Source organism: Ornithorhynchus anatinus, chromosome 11, assembly GCF_004115215.2.
Source record: "Ornithorhynchus anatinus isolate Pmale09 chromosome 11, mOrnAna1.pri.v4, whole genome shotgun sequence".
Lineage (NCBI taxonomy): Eukaryota > Metazoa > Chordata > Mammalia > Monotremata > Ornithorhynchidae > Ornithorhynchus > Ornithorhynchus anatinus.
Window position 1 is genome coordinate 2607210 of NC_041738.1, and position 14276 is coordinate 2621485.

Sequence of the window (14276 nt, forward strand, 5' to 3'; positions counted from 1 at the left end):
GCTTCTAAATGAGCTGCTGGCCGGGAGCCACGGACAACAAAAGTGATTCCGTTAGAGATGCTTGTTGGGCTGGGAGCGACAGACGAGGAGCCAGAAACCAGAGAGGGCCGGGCCGCCCGGTCCCTTCGGTGGAGTTTTGCTAGCAGGTTTTTCTCTGTCTTCTCTGGCTGGGAGACTTTTGCAGAAAGAGAAACCACGCCTTCTGGTACAGCACCACCCTTCTGCACCCTGACACCACGCGTGTCCCACCGCGTGAATTGGTATCCGTCATGGGAAGGGGGCGTGGAGGGCTGGGGATGGAAACAGCGTGGCTTAGTGGTTAGAGCACAGACCTGAGAGTCAGAAGGAATCGGCTTCTAATCCCGGCTCCTCCACCTGTCTGCTGTGTGGCTTTGGGTAAGTCGCTTCGCTTCTCTGGGCCTCAGTTGCCTCATCTGTAAATTGGGGGTGAAGACCGGGAGCCACATGTGGGACAGTGACCGCGTCCAACCCGATTTGTTCGTATCCGCCCCGTTGCTTAGAATAGCTCCTGGGACATAGCACGTAACGGATATCATCCTGAATGGTGTATGTCAAGTTCAACTGTTACTCTCTGGCTCCTCTACTAGAGCCCTGCAGTGATAATAATAATAATAATGTTGGTATTTGTTAAGCGCTTACTATGTGCCGAGCACTGTTCTAAGCACTGGGGGAGATACAGGGTAATCAGGTTGTCCCACGTGAGGCTCACAGTTAATTCCCATTTTACAGATGAGGTAACTGAGGCACAGAGAAGTTAAGTGACTTGCCCACAGTCACACAGCTGACAAGTGGCAGAGCCGGGAGTCGAACCCATGACCTCTGACTCCAAAGCCCAGGCTCTTTCCACTAAGACAGTGGGCGTCGGCACCACACCTGCCTCCCCGGTGTGTTCCACTGCACGCCCCCGGCCGCTCCCCGTCCCAATTCTGACACTAAGCACCTGGGAGAGGACAACAGAAATGAGTAGATGAAAATACTCCTCTCAAGAAACGTAGGATCTAGTGGTAAAGACAGAAAATTTGACAGAGAGGAGGAAGGGGAGAATGCAAAGAGGAAGAGGTGAACAAGTGAGTGCCCTTTTTATGGTATTTGTTAAACGCTTACTTTGTACCAGGCACTGTACTAAGCACTGGGGTAAATACAGTTTAATCAGGTTGGTCACAGGCCCTGTTCCACACTGGGCTCTGTCTTAATCCTCATTTTCCAGAAGAGGTAACTGAGGTACAGAGAAGCGAAGTGACTTACCCAAGGTCACATAGGCAAGTGGCGGAGCCGGGATTAGAACCCAGGCCCGTTGTCTGGCCACTGGGCCACGCTGCTTCTTAAATGCTTGAGTAGGATTTGGAAATTGCTGTGCATGCATAAGTGCTGAGCTGGTAGTGGGGAGAACGTGACATGGGGAGAAGAAAGCTTACTGGAGGGGGAGGGATTACCCTATTTATTTATTACCCTATTTATTTTGTTAATGAGATGTACCTCCCCTTGATTCTATTTATTGCTATTGTTTTAATGAGATGTTTTTCCCCTTGATTCTATTTATTGCTATTGTTTTTGTCTGTCTCCCCCCGATTAGACTGTAGGCCTGTCATTGGGCAGGGACTGTCTCTATCTGTTGCCGATTTGTACATTCCGAGTACTTAGTACAGTGCTCTGCAAATAGTAGGCGCTCGGTAGATACTATTGAATGAATGAATGAATTTTAGAAGGGGCTTTGAAGACCGGGGAGAGAGGTGGTTCGGTTGATTTGAACGGGGAAGGAGTCCCAGGGGTAACAGTGATGGTTTTTGTAAGCTCCTGTGGGTAGGGAGCGTGCCCACCAACTCTGTTGTGCTGTACTCTCCCGAGGTCTTAGTACAGTCTTCTGCACACAGTCAGCGCTCAATAAATACCGTCGATGATGATGAGCTACTGAATGCAGGGCGCTGCACTCACAGTTCTTTGGGTTAGACAAGAGATGCACAAGAAACTTTCCCTGACACTGAGGGAAAGTTAAAGATGAGATGGCGTTAAAGGTGGGAGGAAGGGGCGGGAGGGTCGAGAACGAGGTACAGTTGGGAAGACTCGGAGGGGAGGGACAAAAAAGGAGCTTGAGCTGGGGTGTGGTGGGAGGAGAGCGGTGAGAAGGTACCCCCTTTACCGAGACTGCGAATCTCCATGTCCCTAGAGTAAAGCTACGGGCAGCCATCCCTCGAACGACCACCCGCCCTGGCAGGGGCTCCGGGACTCCTGTCAGCCTCCGAAGAATGGCCGTGATCCTTTACGGAGACCCGAAGGGATGAAAGCCGTGGCCTTTAGTTGGTCTGACTGCTCGGTGGTTTTGATTCCTAGGTTCAAAGCAGTGGCACCTGATCGGTCATTTGCAGCCCGAAACCTCCTATGACATCAAGATGCAGTGCTTCAACGAGGGCGGGGAGAGCGAGTTCAGCAACGTGATGATCTGCGAGACTAAAGGTGGGTGAGGGGACCCGCCCCGCCCCGCGACGGTCACGTTTTTATCTCCTTCTCTCCCTTCCCGACCCCTGCCGGACGTGGTTTCCCACCGGGATCCCGAAGACATCCGGCCCTCATTCCGTGGCTTCGTTCTGAAAACCACCGCCTCAGGGTCGTAGACTGTAAGCTCCCCTCTAGACTGCAGGCTCATTGTGGGTAGGGAATGTGTCTGGGGTATCGTTATATTGTAGTCTCCCAAACGCTTAGTACAGTGGTCTGCTCACGGTAAGCGCTCAATAAATATGATCCGACTGACTAGACTGGTGACCAGGCCAGAGCGAGCCCGGAACCCGCTAATCCTGGCCATCGCTTTTCCCCTCGGAGCCGGCTGAGTCGATCAACCGCTCTTCTGGTTTCTTCACCTCTGAATCGGGAGAGATGCCTGCCAGATTGATTCCTCATAGGGGCCCGAGGAAACGCATGTGAAATCAGATGTGATATCAGTGGTAAAACTCAGTGCGATCTGACACAAAATAAAAAGAGCTCCTGTATCTCTGGTCGCTCTGAGTTGGGCAGGATTCTGAGCCGCCAGGAAAATAATGAGCTCCAGTTAATTTTTCTTGATTTTTTGTTTTGTTTTTGTTTTTTTTCCCCGCTCCTTCCCTCCCCACTCCCCTCACCCCAGCCACCATTTCTGTAGCTTCATTCAAAGTTGTCTTTCCCCAAATTAGTGTCAAACAGGTCTTGCTGAGCCTCCCCAAAGCTCTTTTGATCCTGGGAAGCGAAAGCCCTAGGGCTCTTCCTTGTTCTGTCCTCTTCAGGTGGTGGGCCAAGCCATCACCTGCAAGCTCCCGGGGCCTTTGTGAGCTTCGGTAATCTATCAGTCAGTCGATCGTATTTACTGAGCGCGTACAGTGTGCAGAGCACTGACGTAAGCACTTCAGAGAGTTCATTATAACAGAGTCGGTAGACATGTTCCCTGCCCGTAACGAGAGCGGGAGACGGATATTAATCTAAATAAAATGCAGGTATGTACGTAGCGCTGTGGGGCTGAGGGAGGGGGTGAAGAAAGGGAGCAAATCCATGTGCGAGAGGGACACAGAAGGGAGTGGGAGGAGAGGAAAAGAGGGCTTAGTCGGGGGAGGACTCCAGGAGAAGATAGGCCTTCAATAAGACTTTGAAGGTGGGGAGAGTAATTATCTGTTGGTTATGAAGAGGGAGGGGGTGCCAGGCCAGACGCGGCAGGATGCGGGCGCGAGGTCGGCGGTGGAGATGGACGAGATGGAGGTACAGTGAGTAGGTCGGCATTCGAGGGGCCGACTGTGCGGGCTGGGTCCGTAGCGGGAGAGCAGCGAGGTAAGGTAGGAGGAAGCCGGGGAGGGCCCGGTGGAAGGAAGGTCCTATCTCAGGCCTCCTTCAGGCCAGCATGGGTTCAGGTGGCAACCGCAGCGAGAGCCGCTCGCCAAACAGACTACTTCACTCAGTTGTATTTATCGAGCACTCACTGTTTGCAGAGCACTGTGCTGAGCGCTTGGGAGGGTACGGTACAAGATTGAACAGACACATTCCCTGCCCACATTGTCTACCTGTTCTCCCAGGTTGGAGATGGGTGTTGAGGGCACCGTACGGGCGAGAGCGGGGGCCTGGTGAGCGGCGGCCGGTAGGGCGTCTCCTCCGCTCTGCTGCCTTTTCAGGCTGAAGTCGTGCCGAACACTAGGCCTTGGCATCAGCTCCGGGGCTCCGACCAGGAGCCCCCACGCTGACTCATCCGTGGTCAGGATGTTTCAATAACAAGGGTAAACAGACTGGATTCGGTTCTCCTCAGACCTCTTTGAATGAGTAAACCGTCCCTCGGGGGCCGGTTTTCCCTCTAAGGCCGTCGCGTCTCTCTTCTGTTTTTCAACTAGTGAAACGTGTTCCCGGCGCCTCCGAGGAGCCCCTGAAGGACCTCAGCACCCCTCCCATTTCTCCCGGGGGCCACTCCGGGCCGGCCACCGGTCCCGCGCGAAGCAGCGACATGCTGTATCTGATAGTGGGCTGCGTGCTGGGCGTCATGGTGCTCATTCTTATGGTTTTCATTGCCATGTGCCTGTGGAAGAACCGCCAGCAAAATGCCATTCAGAGTAAGTCACTCTAACGCCCTTCTCTTCCTCCTCCTTTTTTGAATGGTATTCGTGAAGAGCTTACTGCATGCCAAGCGCTCTACCAAGCGCTGGGGTAGAGACGAGATGATCGAGCTGGACACCGTCCCCGTCCCACAGTGGACGTAGGAGGGAGTAGGATTTAATCCCCATTTTATAGGTGAGGAAACAGGCCCAGAGAAGTTAAGTGACTTGGTGAAAGTCACACAGACGACCGTCGGCGGAGCGAGGACTCGGATCCAGGTCCTCTGACTCCCAGGCCTGGACTCTTTCCACCGGGCAGTGCTGCTTCCCTCCTTGTCCTTGTCCTCCCCGGCCTCCTCCCCCTTTCTTTCCAACAGAAAATATTTACAGAATAAATATTGACGGCGAACACTTTTGCCCAGAGCATCTAAGTGTCACGGTACAAAGCACGAATGTTTGAAAGTATTCACCGGGAGTGGGTGACACTAAACCTGCCCCCGCCACAAGCCAAAGTAAGTAGAGCATCAAATTAAATTGCTCGGAAGAAATAAACAGCCCGGCCAGCCATACACCCCCTGCCAAAACCAACCGGGCCCTTCGGCAAATATCTGCTCTCGGCTGGGAAACCCTGGTCCTGGTGGACCACCAAGGAGGGGGAAGAACGATGGAGAGGCCGGGAGTTCTCGCTGCCGTTGCTGAGGCAACTGCCCCCTCCGCCCCCCACCCCCAGATCCAGTCAACCTTGTTTGTCTCCGCCCGCCATTTAGGAGAAGGATGGAGGGGAGAGGGAAGCGAAGCCATGGGGAGCTTCGGGGTTGCAGCTGCCTGGGAGAGCTGGGGCTGAGAGTCAGCCTCCAAGTTGAATAGGTCCCCCGCGCCCGGAAGCTCGTCGAGATGGCGCCCGCTCTTTGGCGGGGCTGGAAGACGGCAGGTGGGCCCCGGGAGCGTGATTTGGAAACGGACCCCGTGTATACCGGACTGGCTCCCCTCTCCGCTGCTACGGGTTCCTGTTGGCCCTGTCCCGCCCGCCCCGGAGGACAGGGAGGGTGGAAGAGGACAGAGGGAGAAATGATCACCTGTCACCTGTGCCCCGGTCGTCGGCCGCTCGGCCCGTGCCTGTGCTCGGAAACGGACACCGTCCTCCCCCCTGGCACCGTCCCGGAGTGTCCCTTTAGCGGGAGGCGTTTTCCCCCGGGCCACTTGGATGCAGGGTTGTGTAGTTTGCGGGGCGGGAGGGTGGGGACGGGTTCTCCCTATCTGAAGCAGGGTGGTCTGTTGGATAGAGTACGGGCCCGGGAGTCAGAATTCTAATCCCGGTTCCGCCACCTGTTTTCAGTGTGACCTTCAGCAAGTCACTTCACTTCTGTGCCTCAGTAACCGTCTCTGTAAAATGGAGGTGAAGAATGTGAGCCGCATATGGGACAGAGACTGTGTCCAACCTGATTCTTTTTTATCTTCCGCAGTGCTTGGTACATAGTAAGCACTTAAATACCACAATTATTATTATTATGAATATAACGAATTAATAAGAATAATATCCATGTGTATACTGAAGGGCAGGTTGGAAAAGTGTTTCTTTCTGAGGCTTCATCAAATTGATGTGGTGGTTAAAGGGAGGTGGGCGATGGCTTTACCAATCAATCAATGGTATTTTTTTTAAATGGCATTTGATAAGTGCTTCCTATGTGCCAGAGACCGTTCTAAGCACTGAGATAGATATAAGATAATCAGATTGGACACGGTCCCACTCCCTCTTGGGGCCCACAGTCTGTCGGAGGCAGAGCAGACAGTTAATCCCCATTTTACAGATGAGGAAACCGAGGCCCAGAGAAGAGCATCGACTTGCCCAAAGTCACACGGCAAGCAAATGGCGGAGGAAGGATTCGAAACCAGGTCCTCCGACACCCAGACCCAGCCTCTTTCCATTGCTCTCCCACGAGTAGCAGCTTCAAAACCGAGGCTGTTTCATCTAGCGTTCTCCGGGGAGCGGGAACTTCAGCACCTTTCCTCCAGGTTGCCCGGGCTGTTGCGTGCTGGCAATTTCCCCAGCCTGCGGCTTCTCCTTAAGCACTTCAGTGTCTATAACTCGATTCGTCGATGACCTGACGGAGCCGACGCAGAATCCGGAGAGCTCCCTCCCACCCGCAGTCGGGAGGGATTCGTTCATTCAGTCTTATTTATTGAGCGCTTACGGCGTGCAGAGCACTGTACTGGGCGCTTACACAGGGACCCGGCCTTCACGCGACATCTGGAAAATGGAGATTAAAGCCATGAGCCCCGGGTGGGGCATGGACTGTGTCCAACCCGATACGCTTGTATCCACCCCATCGCTCAGTACAGTGCCTGGCACATAGTGAGCACTTAAATACGGCAGTTGCTATTAATGGCACCCAGTCCTGCATGGCAGGGGCCCACTTCCCTAGAGAATAAGGGTCCCGCTGGGCTGCCCGGCTCTGAGAGTCTTCCTGAGCCACATAGAGCGTGGGGATTTGGGAGAGTCCGAGGGGCAGAAACCTTCCCCCTCCATCTACCACACTGCTCTGACGGACTCTGAGCAGTGACTGGTTGGAACCGGATGCAGTGGGCACGAGCCCACTGGCCTCCTGGTTCTGGGTGGGCCAGTCTGCCTGTGGAGGGTGGACGGTCCCGGGGGCGAGGTGAGGAGGCTCAGTGGCGGCTCTTCTGCTCCCTAAAGCCCCTCTCCTCACCCTTCCCCTGCACCTCCGGCACTTCCTCTAACCCCTCTCACCAAGAGATGCTCCCGCTTCTGCCCGTTCTTGGAAAAAATCGGTCGTCCCCGGACAGTTCGGTGGCTTGATTTTTCTTTCCCTCCGTAGAGTACGACCCTCCGGGATACCTGTGCCCGGGCTCCGATCTCAGCGGGCCAATGATGGAGTACCCCGCCCTGCCCGGCGCGAGCCGAGTCAACGGCAGCGGGCCCGGGGGCTGCCTCGGCAACGGCTGCCCACACCTCCGCCATAAGCTTCCCAACGGCGGCGGCGTCTCGAACGGAAGTTTGAACGGAGGCCTTTCCCCGGGACGTACCGATTCCCTCTCCCTCACCCACGTGGAATACGAGCACCCTCACCACCTGCTGAACGTAAGTGTTTGTGCTGTGCTTACGTCCCCTCCTTTTCTTCCTCCCTCCTTCCCTCCCTCTGCTCCCAACTTCAGGGGAAAGAAGGTCGGCCGTCCCAGGATAGGAGTCCCACATATAACTGTGGGATTTCTCAAGTCCTTACTCTATGTCGACCACCGATCGAAGCACTGGGATAGATACGAGTTAATCGGGTCAGATACAGTCCCCCACCCAACGTGGGCCTCGCAGTCTAAGTAAGAAGGAGAACGGGTATTTAATCCCCATTTTACAGTTGAGGAAGAAGTTAAATGACTGGTCCAAGGTCACACAGCAGGGATGAGATCCCAGCTGCACTTGAGATCCCAGATGCTCTGACTCTGGGGCCCGGGCTTTTTGCCCTAGGCCACGCTGCTTCCCAAATACGCCCCAGCCGGGAACCGGGAGGCCCCATGGACCCCTCTCTCTAAATTCTCTCCTCTCCCATTTAACTCCGGTAACTGAAATTGTCAGTCTGACCCGGATGTCGTTGCTAGCCGCCTTTCGGGGTTCGCCCTAGCTCTGAGCAGAGTGGTCACTGGCCACCAGCAGAAATCCAGGGTCCAGGCCCGATGCCACTTGAGCTCGTATTTCTCTGGCCCCTCTAGGAGTGTACTGCCTCAACTGTCCCCCTCAGGGGAAAGGATTCTCGGGCTGGCTATCGCTCAGTTTCGAAGACCAAAATGAGTGGGACCCCTGTGAGCCAGGGCGGGTCTGGTTGGGGAATCCCTCTCGTGCGGGTCCGACGGAAGAGTCCCAGGAGAGCTGGCTGCCTCCCGCCTGGGAGAGCGCAGTGGATTATTTGTTCGGCTCAGCGAGACCCGTGTGGTTTGCCTGAACGGGGACCCTCCGGGCTAGTCGTACTCTCCCGAGTGCTCAGTACGGTCCTCTGAACACAGTAAGCCCTCAATAAATAGGACTGATGGGTTGATAGTGTCTGGCTATCGAAACCTTTGCTAGGGAAACGCTGCAGGAAGTGCGGGTTAGCCTAGAAAACAGCGAAGGGTGAGAGCAGTTCTCTGTCTCTGGCGCTCTCTCTGAGGGTCTCGTTGAGACCTTGCAGGCCAAATGACTTAAGAGTACTGGGTAGGTCTATTTTTGAAAAGCCAGAAATCGGTGACCTCACCTTCGTCTCCGGCAGAAAAATCTTTAATTTGCTTCGACGTGCCCCATTTCTGAAAGAGAATAATGATTTCATTATTGTCTGTGGACGCACGCAGATGGCTCTCGTTCAGGCTTACTGAACATTTTTGTCCCCGTTCCTAGTCGAAACTGCGAACTTTGCCCGAGAAAACGAGAAGGGAGAGTTGGAAAGCATTGAGAGCATGCTGTTTCCATAGGAAAAAAATGAGGCTATTGTTTGCCTTAGTAATTGGACGTGCGAATAGTTTGTTTATTTGAACAATAAATGACCGCCTTCTCAGTAGTTGCCACGTCAGGTGTGCTGCTTCTGAAGGCGTCTGCCACCTTGGATTCTGGACAGCGTGTTTTCTTCAAGGTCCATTTCCTCCATCTAATTCTGTTGAGTCCAGCGGGTCCCCCCCCATCGAAAACGAGACAATAATTAGAATTAATGAATAGCAGCTGAGAAGAGGTGCAGGTTCAGGCGGCACATTGGACCCTAGGGTTGGAGTGAACCCCAGTGGACTGTCATCTCCCAGTGTTCGCCCAGACACCCCGCTCAGCACCCCCCACTCTGGGTCTCTGGAGAGCGGAGTGGTGACAGAAAGCCTTGTGGAGAAAAGAATCGCCCGAGTTATTCCTCCCCACCGCTGCGGGCTCCAGGCTCCGGGCGACAGCAAAACGCGGGGCTGTGACCACAGGTCTGACCCAACTCCGCGGTCGCCCCGGCGAGGGCCCAGCCTGTCACGGATGCACCCGACCGTTTTGCGGTGAGGTATGTGTTAATCTGGGCATTTTGCTTAATTACCTGGCGGCTTCCGCCAAAAGCAACAGGCCGGCCCGTCACCCGCCTCTCCGAGTCATCGCTGGCTAAGGAACTAGCCCATCTGGAAAAACCGAGAGCGAGCCGCCGACCGAACCGAAATAATTACAGGAAAATGAGGATGGGTTTATCTCGTGACCTCGGCGAAGCAGATTTCACACCCCCACCCCTCCCAACCGGCCCTTGCGTGAAAATCTCTTCCACGGCCGTCCGACGAGCAGACGGGTAGTTTACGGTGTGAGAATCAAATATATTCTGGGCACATTCAGTTCAGGGCGGGCCAGAGAAATGACTGCATTCTTCCTTACAGTTATTTGCTTTCTTCGCAGCACAAAGGCCCCAAGAAAAGCATCCCGCTTAGTTTTGCCGAGAACAGACTTAGGGTCGTGCAAGCCGCGGCCCATTCTGCGGCAGGGCGGTGGAGAGTAGTGGGATTCCGGGGTCGGGGGGGCCGGGAGGGAGTCGGGACGGGCGGCTGCCGCGAGGTCTTCAGCGGCTCTTCTCTCTCTCCTTTCCCCTTGCCCATCCCTCGCGGTCCTAGGGCGGTGGGACGTACACAGCGATACCTCGGACCGACCCGGTGGCCTGCGTCAATTGTCGGAACTGCCGGAACAACAACAGGTAAGCCGACGTCGGGGGGAGCCCAACGGGACCCCGGCTGGAACTCGCGTCGCAGGGTGTCGTGTGGACGGGGCCGTGTGAGGTTTGGGGGATAGGGATCTGGGGGAGAAGTTTTCCCCGTCCCCCGGGCCAGGGCGCTGCTGTGGAGTGCTGCCCCCTTGGTCCACTCAGGGTCGAGGAACGGGGAGTTGGATGTCCTAGATCTGACCCGGGCTGAGCCGAGGCTGGCACCGTCACGGAGGAGGGCTTGGGCACGTGGACCCGCCCATCCTCGCCACTGTCGCTGCCCCCCCGGGATCAGGACAGATGAGGGAGGGACCGTGTCGTACCATGGTGCTGGGAGCCAGAGGAGGCAAGAGCTGGTTCACTGCAAGTCGACCGTGGTCCCTTTTTCCTCCCTTCATCTGACACCAAATCTTTCTCTCACCAAATCCCTCCAGAAGGCTAAAGCAAATTTAGCGGCCCCCGGTCTGGCTCTCTGATTCGACTCTCCTTCTCTCTCCGCGGATCGTGGGAAGAGTTTGTGCCTCAAACGCAAAGAGCCGAGACTCTCTTTGGGAAGACCTGAATGGTGCAAACTCCCGACCCTGGAGGCGGATCGTTCCTCGGCAGCCTTGGGCTGGCGTGGGCCGGGAGACTCTGCAAAGGCGGCGGGGTGTTTTCGGCAGCCGTCGGGCCTGGCTGCGGACCCCCGTCCTCGGGGACCCCCGTGATCCCCGTCCTCACGGAGTTTACGGTCTATTGTGAAGAGCACAGTAGGATGAGTAGGCCCGATCCCTGCTCTCAGGTGCCTGCAGTCTGGTGGGCTTCCCTTAAGCGCTGGTGGTCGAAGGTCTGGGATCGTCAGCCAGTTTGCTCTTGGAGCTCCACTTGCCCGGCCCCTCCGTGGCTTTGACCTAAGCAGAAGGACCTGGGTTCTAATCCTGGTTCCGCCGCTTGTCTGCTTTGTGACCTTGAGTCACTTCACTTTTCTGCGCCTCAGTTACCTCCTCCGTAAAATGGGGGTGAAGACTGTGAGGCCCATGTGGGGTGTGGATTGTGTCCCACCTGATTACCTCGTGTCTACCCCGGGGCTTAGAACAGTGCCCGGCACGTAGTGAGCACTTTAGAGATATACAAAAAAAGGCAGGAGAAGCCCTGGGTCACCCAAGGCTAAGCACTGGGCCCGTGACGGTGCAGACAGGCATCGGTATGCCCTGGCTCCAGCCCCAGAAAATCCCAGAGCCCGTCAAGGCCCGGACGGTCCGGGGCCATTGCGGCATTGGAGACGAGCCCGGCCTGGACTCGTTAACTGCTCCGGGCTCCGAGCAAGCACTCCCCGTTGCCAGTCCACAGTCGATACTTTGGGACTTCGCAGACGCTCCCCGCCAGTTCCGGCTCTCCCCTCCTCAGATGCCCCGAAGGGTAGCCGGAGCCAGCGGGCATTTCCGGAGGGCGGGCACCTGGCTGGACCGGGAACGGGGGCCGGCGGAGATGAGCAGTCCGGGAGCTGAAGCGTACGCGGTGGGCTGGCCTGCGGTTGTGCCCGGTCATCCTCAGGGCAGAAGCCGTGGCCGGAAGCGGAGAAACCCGGGAGAAGGGAAAAGTGTGGCCCGGCCGCACGGAGGCCACCTTCCCTGGCGGTCTCCGGAACCCCCGAGCTCGTTCGGCAGAGCAAGGGTTAAACGTTCCTGGAACCGTCTGCCTCGTGTCCATGGCGGCGCTTCCTTCCCGGATGGAGGCAGGCGGGAGGAGAAGGCAGACCCCGCGCAGGCCAGGGAGGTTTCGTTTTTCAGCTGCGGGCCCGGGACCTGGGGTCCCGCCTCGTCCTTGATCATCTGGAAAAGAGAGAAACCAGGACCCTGATGGAATTCGCAGATGACGGCCGAAAGCGGGAGCTCCCACCAGGAAAGGGCCAGGGTTCCCATCGAGGTTTTCCAGAGAGCTCGGTCGTGAGGAGGAATGGCCAAGGAGAGAGTCCAGGGTATCCACCTGAAGCGAGAGCAGCGCCACCGTTTGAGGGCGGGGGGCCGCTCGGGGAATACCCGGAGACGGGGTCGGTCCTCACGGGGCCAACAGGCCCCGGGCGCCTCGGGCCGGATACCCGCCCGGGCCACGTCCCCGCCCTAGAGCACCCGCCGGGACTCTACCCGAGGGGAACTGCCAGGGGAGCAGCGGGCAGTGCAGATGGCGAGGCCGTGAGTTTGTCTTCTGTGTTTACCCGGTGCAGGAACATCCCTTGGTCGAGCCAGACCCTTCCTCCCTGGTGACAAGCAGATTTACCCTTCGCCCACGGCTCCACACTCCCCTCGGATTGGTCCGGAGGCAGAGGGAGGCCAGCCGAGGGAGCTGGGAGGCCGGCGTAGGGCTCACGATCCACGTAGCTCCGATCTGGGGATTCGGTTCCGTCGGGAGGCACGCTCGCCTCGCTCTCAGCAAGCGTCTCCCCTCGAACTGGGGCAGTTGGCTCCCGGAACCCTGGGGAAAATTAGGACGGAGACTTGCGTCTGCTCCAGCTATGACGGTGAGGCACCTGAAGAGAGGAGAAGCCGGGCAGCGCCAGGCGGATGTCTCCCTCACCGGGAGCAGAATGGACAGGTTGGGCCGGGCATGAGGTTGGAGGGAGATGTCCCTGCAGAGTTTGGTGGTTTAACCCTGGTTCAAAGGCCAAAGGTGGTTACCTCAGGAAGGGGGACGGGTGGACAGAGAAGGATATTTAGGCCTGGACACTGGAGCTGCCCTCTGGCTGGAACTATGGGCCCCTAGTCCACGCTGAGCACTGCCAGTCAGCCAACATCTGGTGCCCCTGCCCCCCAATCCCTCCTTCCCTCCCGGGGACAGCTCCGGGGAGGAGGGCGTCCACCGAGGCCCGACGTGGCAGCCTGAGAGAGGACCCAAGGGTCCCGAATTGTCCGACCCACATCTCCGCCGTCCTTCCGGAGCCCCGGGCCCGGGCGGAGGGTCCGGCTGAAATGGGATGGAAAGACGCTTCGGAGATCAGTATCGGGAAAGCTTTCTAACCCCGCTAGGGTTGACTGGAGGAGGACCTTCCAAGAGGAAGCCGGATCGCCAACCGGCTTCGCCCGGGGGCGAGCGTCTCCCGAGCCCCCGCGTCCGTCTGTCCCCTGCCTCTGTTCTCCCGCCCCCGCCCCGCACTAGGACTCCGGATCCCAGGCCCTGCCAAGTAGTCCCAGGACTGTTCTGCCCCGAGGCCAGGGCAGGGAACTGTGAATTTACCATTCGGCGTGAAGCCTTAATAGATCGTGAGTCATTTTCCTGCCCCGCAGGTGGAGAAACAGTCCACTCCTGTGTACTGTACAGAGGCTGGGGCTGTCGGAGTGCTTGCGTGGGTGTGCGTGTGTTGTGGTACGTGTGCGCCGCGTGGGCACGTGCTTATGTACGTGTGTGGGGAGCAGGACGCTCACAGATCGGCTTCTTCCTCTCCTCTCTCCCCCCTCCTCCCGTTCCCCGGCTCTCTCTGTTTTTTTTTTTTGACTCTCTCCTGCTTTTGTCTGGAATCGAGGGAAGCCATTTCTCTGAGTGCGAGGCTCTCGGTGAACACTCTTCCACCTCGACAGCCCGGCAATCGAAAGACAGCGCTCAGGGCGCCAGGGAACTTCACGAATGATTTGCGTTTCTTAGACTCCTTATTGAATCCAGATGTGCCCCCGGTGGGCAGGGAGCTTGCTCGGCTCCTCCCACCCCGGCCCGGGCCCGTGGATCTGGGTTTACGGGAACAGTAGAAGCGAAGTCTTCGGTCCCGTAAACACTTGCGAAAACGTCGTGTTCAGAAATGGGCACTCGGGCCAGTGGAAGCCTGTCGCCGAAAATGGGTTTCTCTTGCTGTGTGTGACGGGACTCTGAAACGGGGATAGACGCAGGCACTTGGAGCCCCCCGGGCGGCTGTCGGGTCTCTAGCCCGATTCCCCCTGGGATTCAGCACCCAGAGCAGGATGGGCGAAAGGTGCCCGGGCCAGGCGAGCGAGCCTTTGGGGCCTGATGAGGGGCGGCCTTTTCCAGCTCCTTTACTGCCATCTTACTCTTCCAGCAGGCCCCGGGT

The 14276-nt window shown here is 57.1% G+C and overlaps 1 protein-coding gene across 3 annotated transcripts in view; it reads left to right on the forward strand.

Annotated features, from left to right (window-relative positions):
- The window catches only part of CDON (cell adhesion associated, oncogene regulated), a 102921-nt gene that overhangs the window by 85904 nt on the left and 2741 nt on the right, over positions 1-14276 (forward strand). For all 3 annotated transcript variants that reach the window (XM_029074890.1, XM_029074889.2, XM_039913410.1), the window contains exons 15-18: positions 2350-2472; positions 4359-4574; positions 7394-7656; positions 10158-10237. In XM_029074890.1, coding sequence (XP_028930723.1) covers positions 2350-2472; positions 4359-4574; positions 7394-7656; positions 10158-10237 — 682 coding nt within the window. The remainder of the gene's footprint in view (positions 1-2349; positions 2473-4358; positions 4575-7393; positions 7657-10157; positions 10238-14276) is intronic.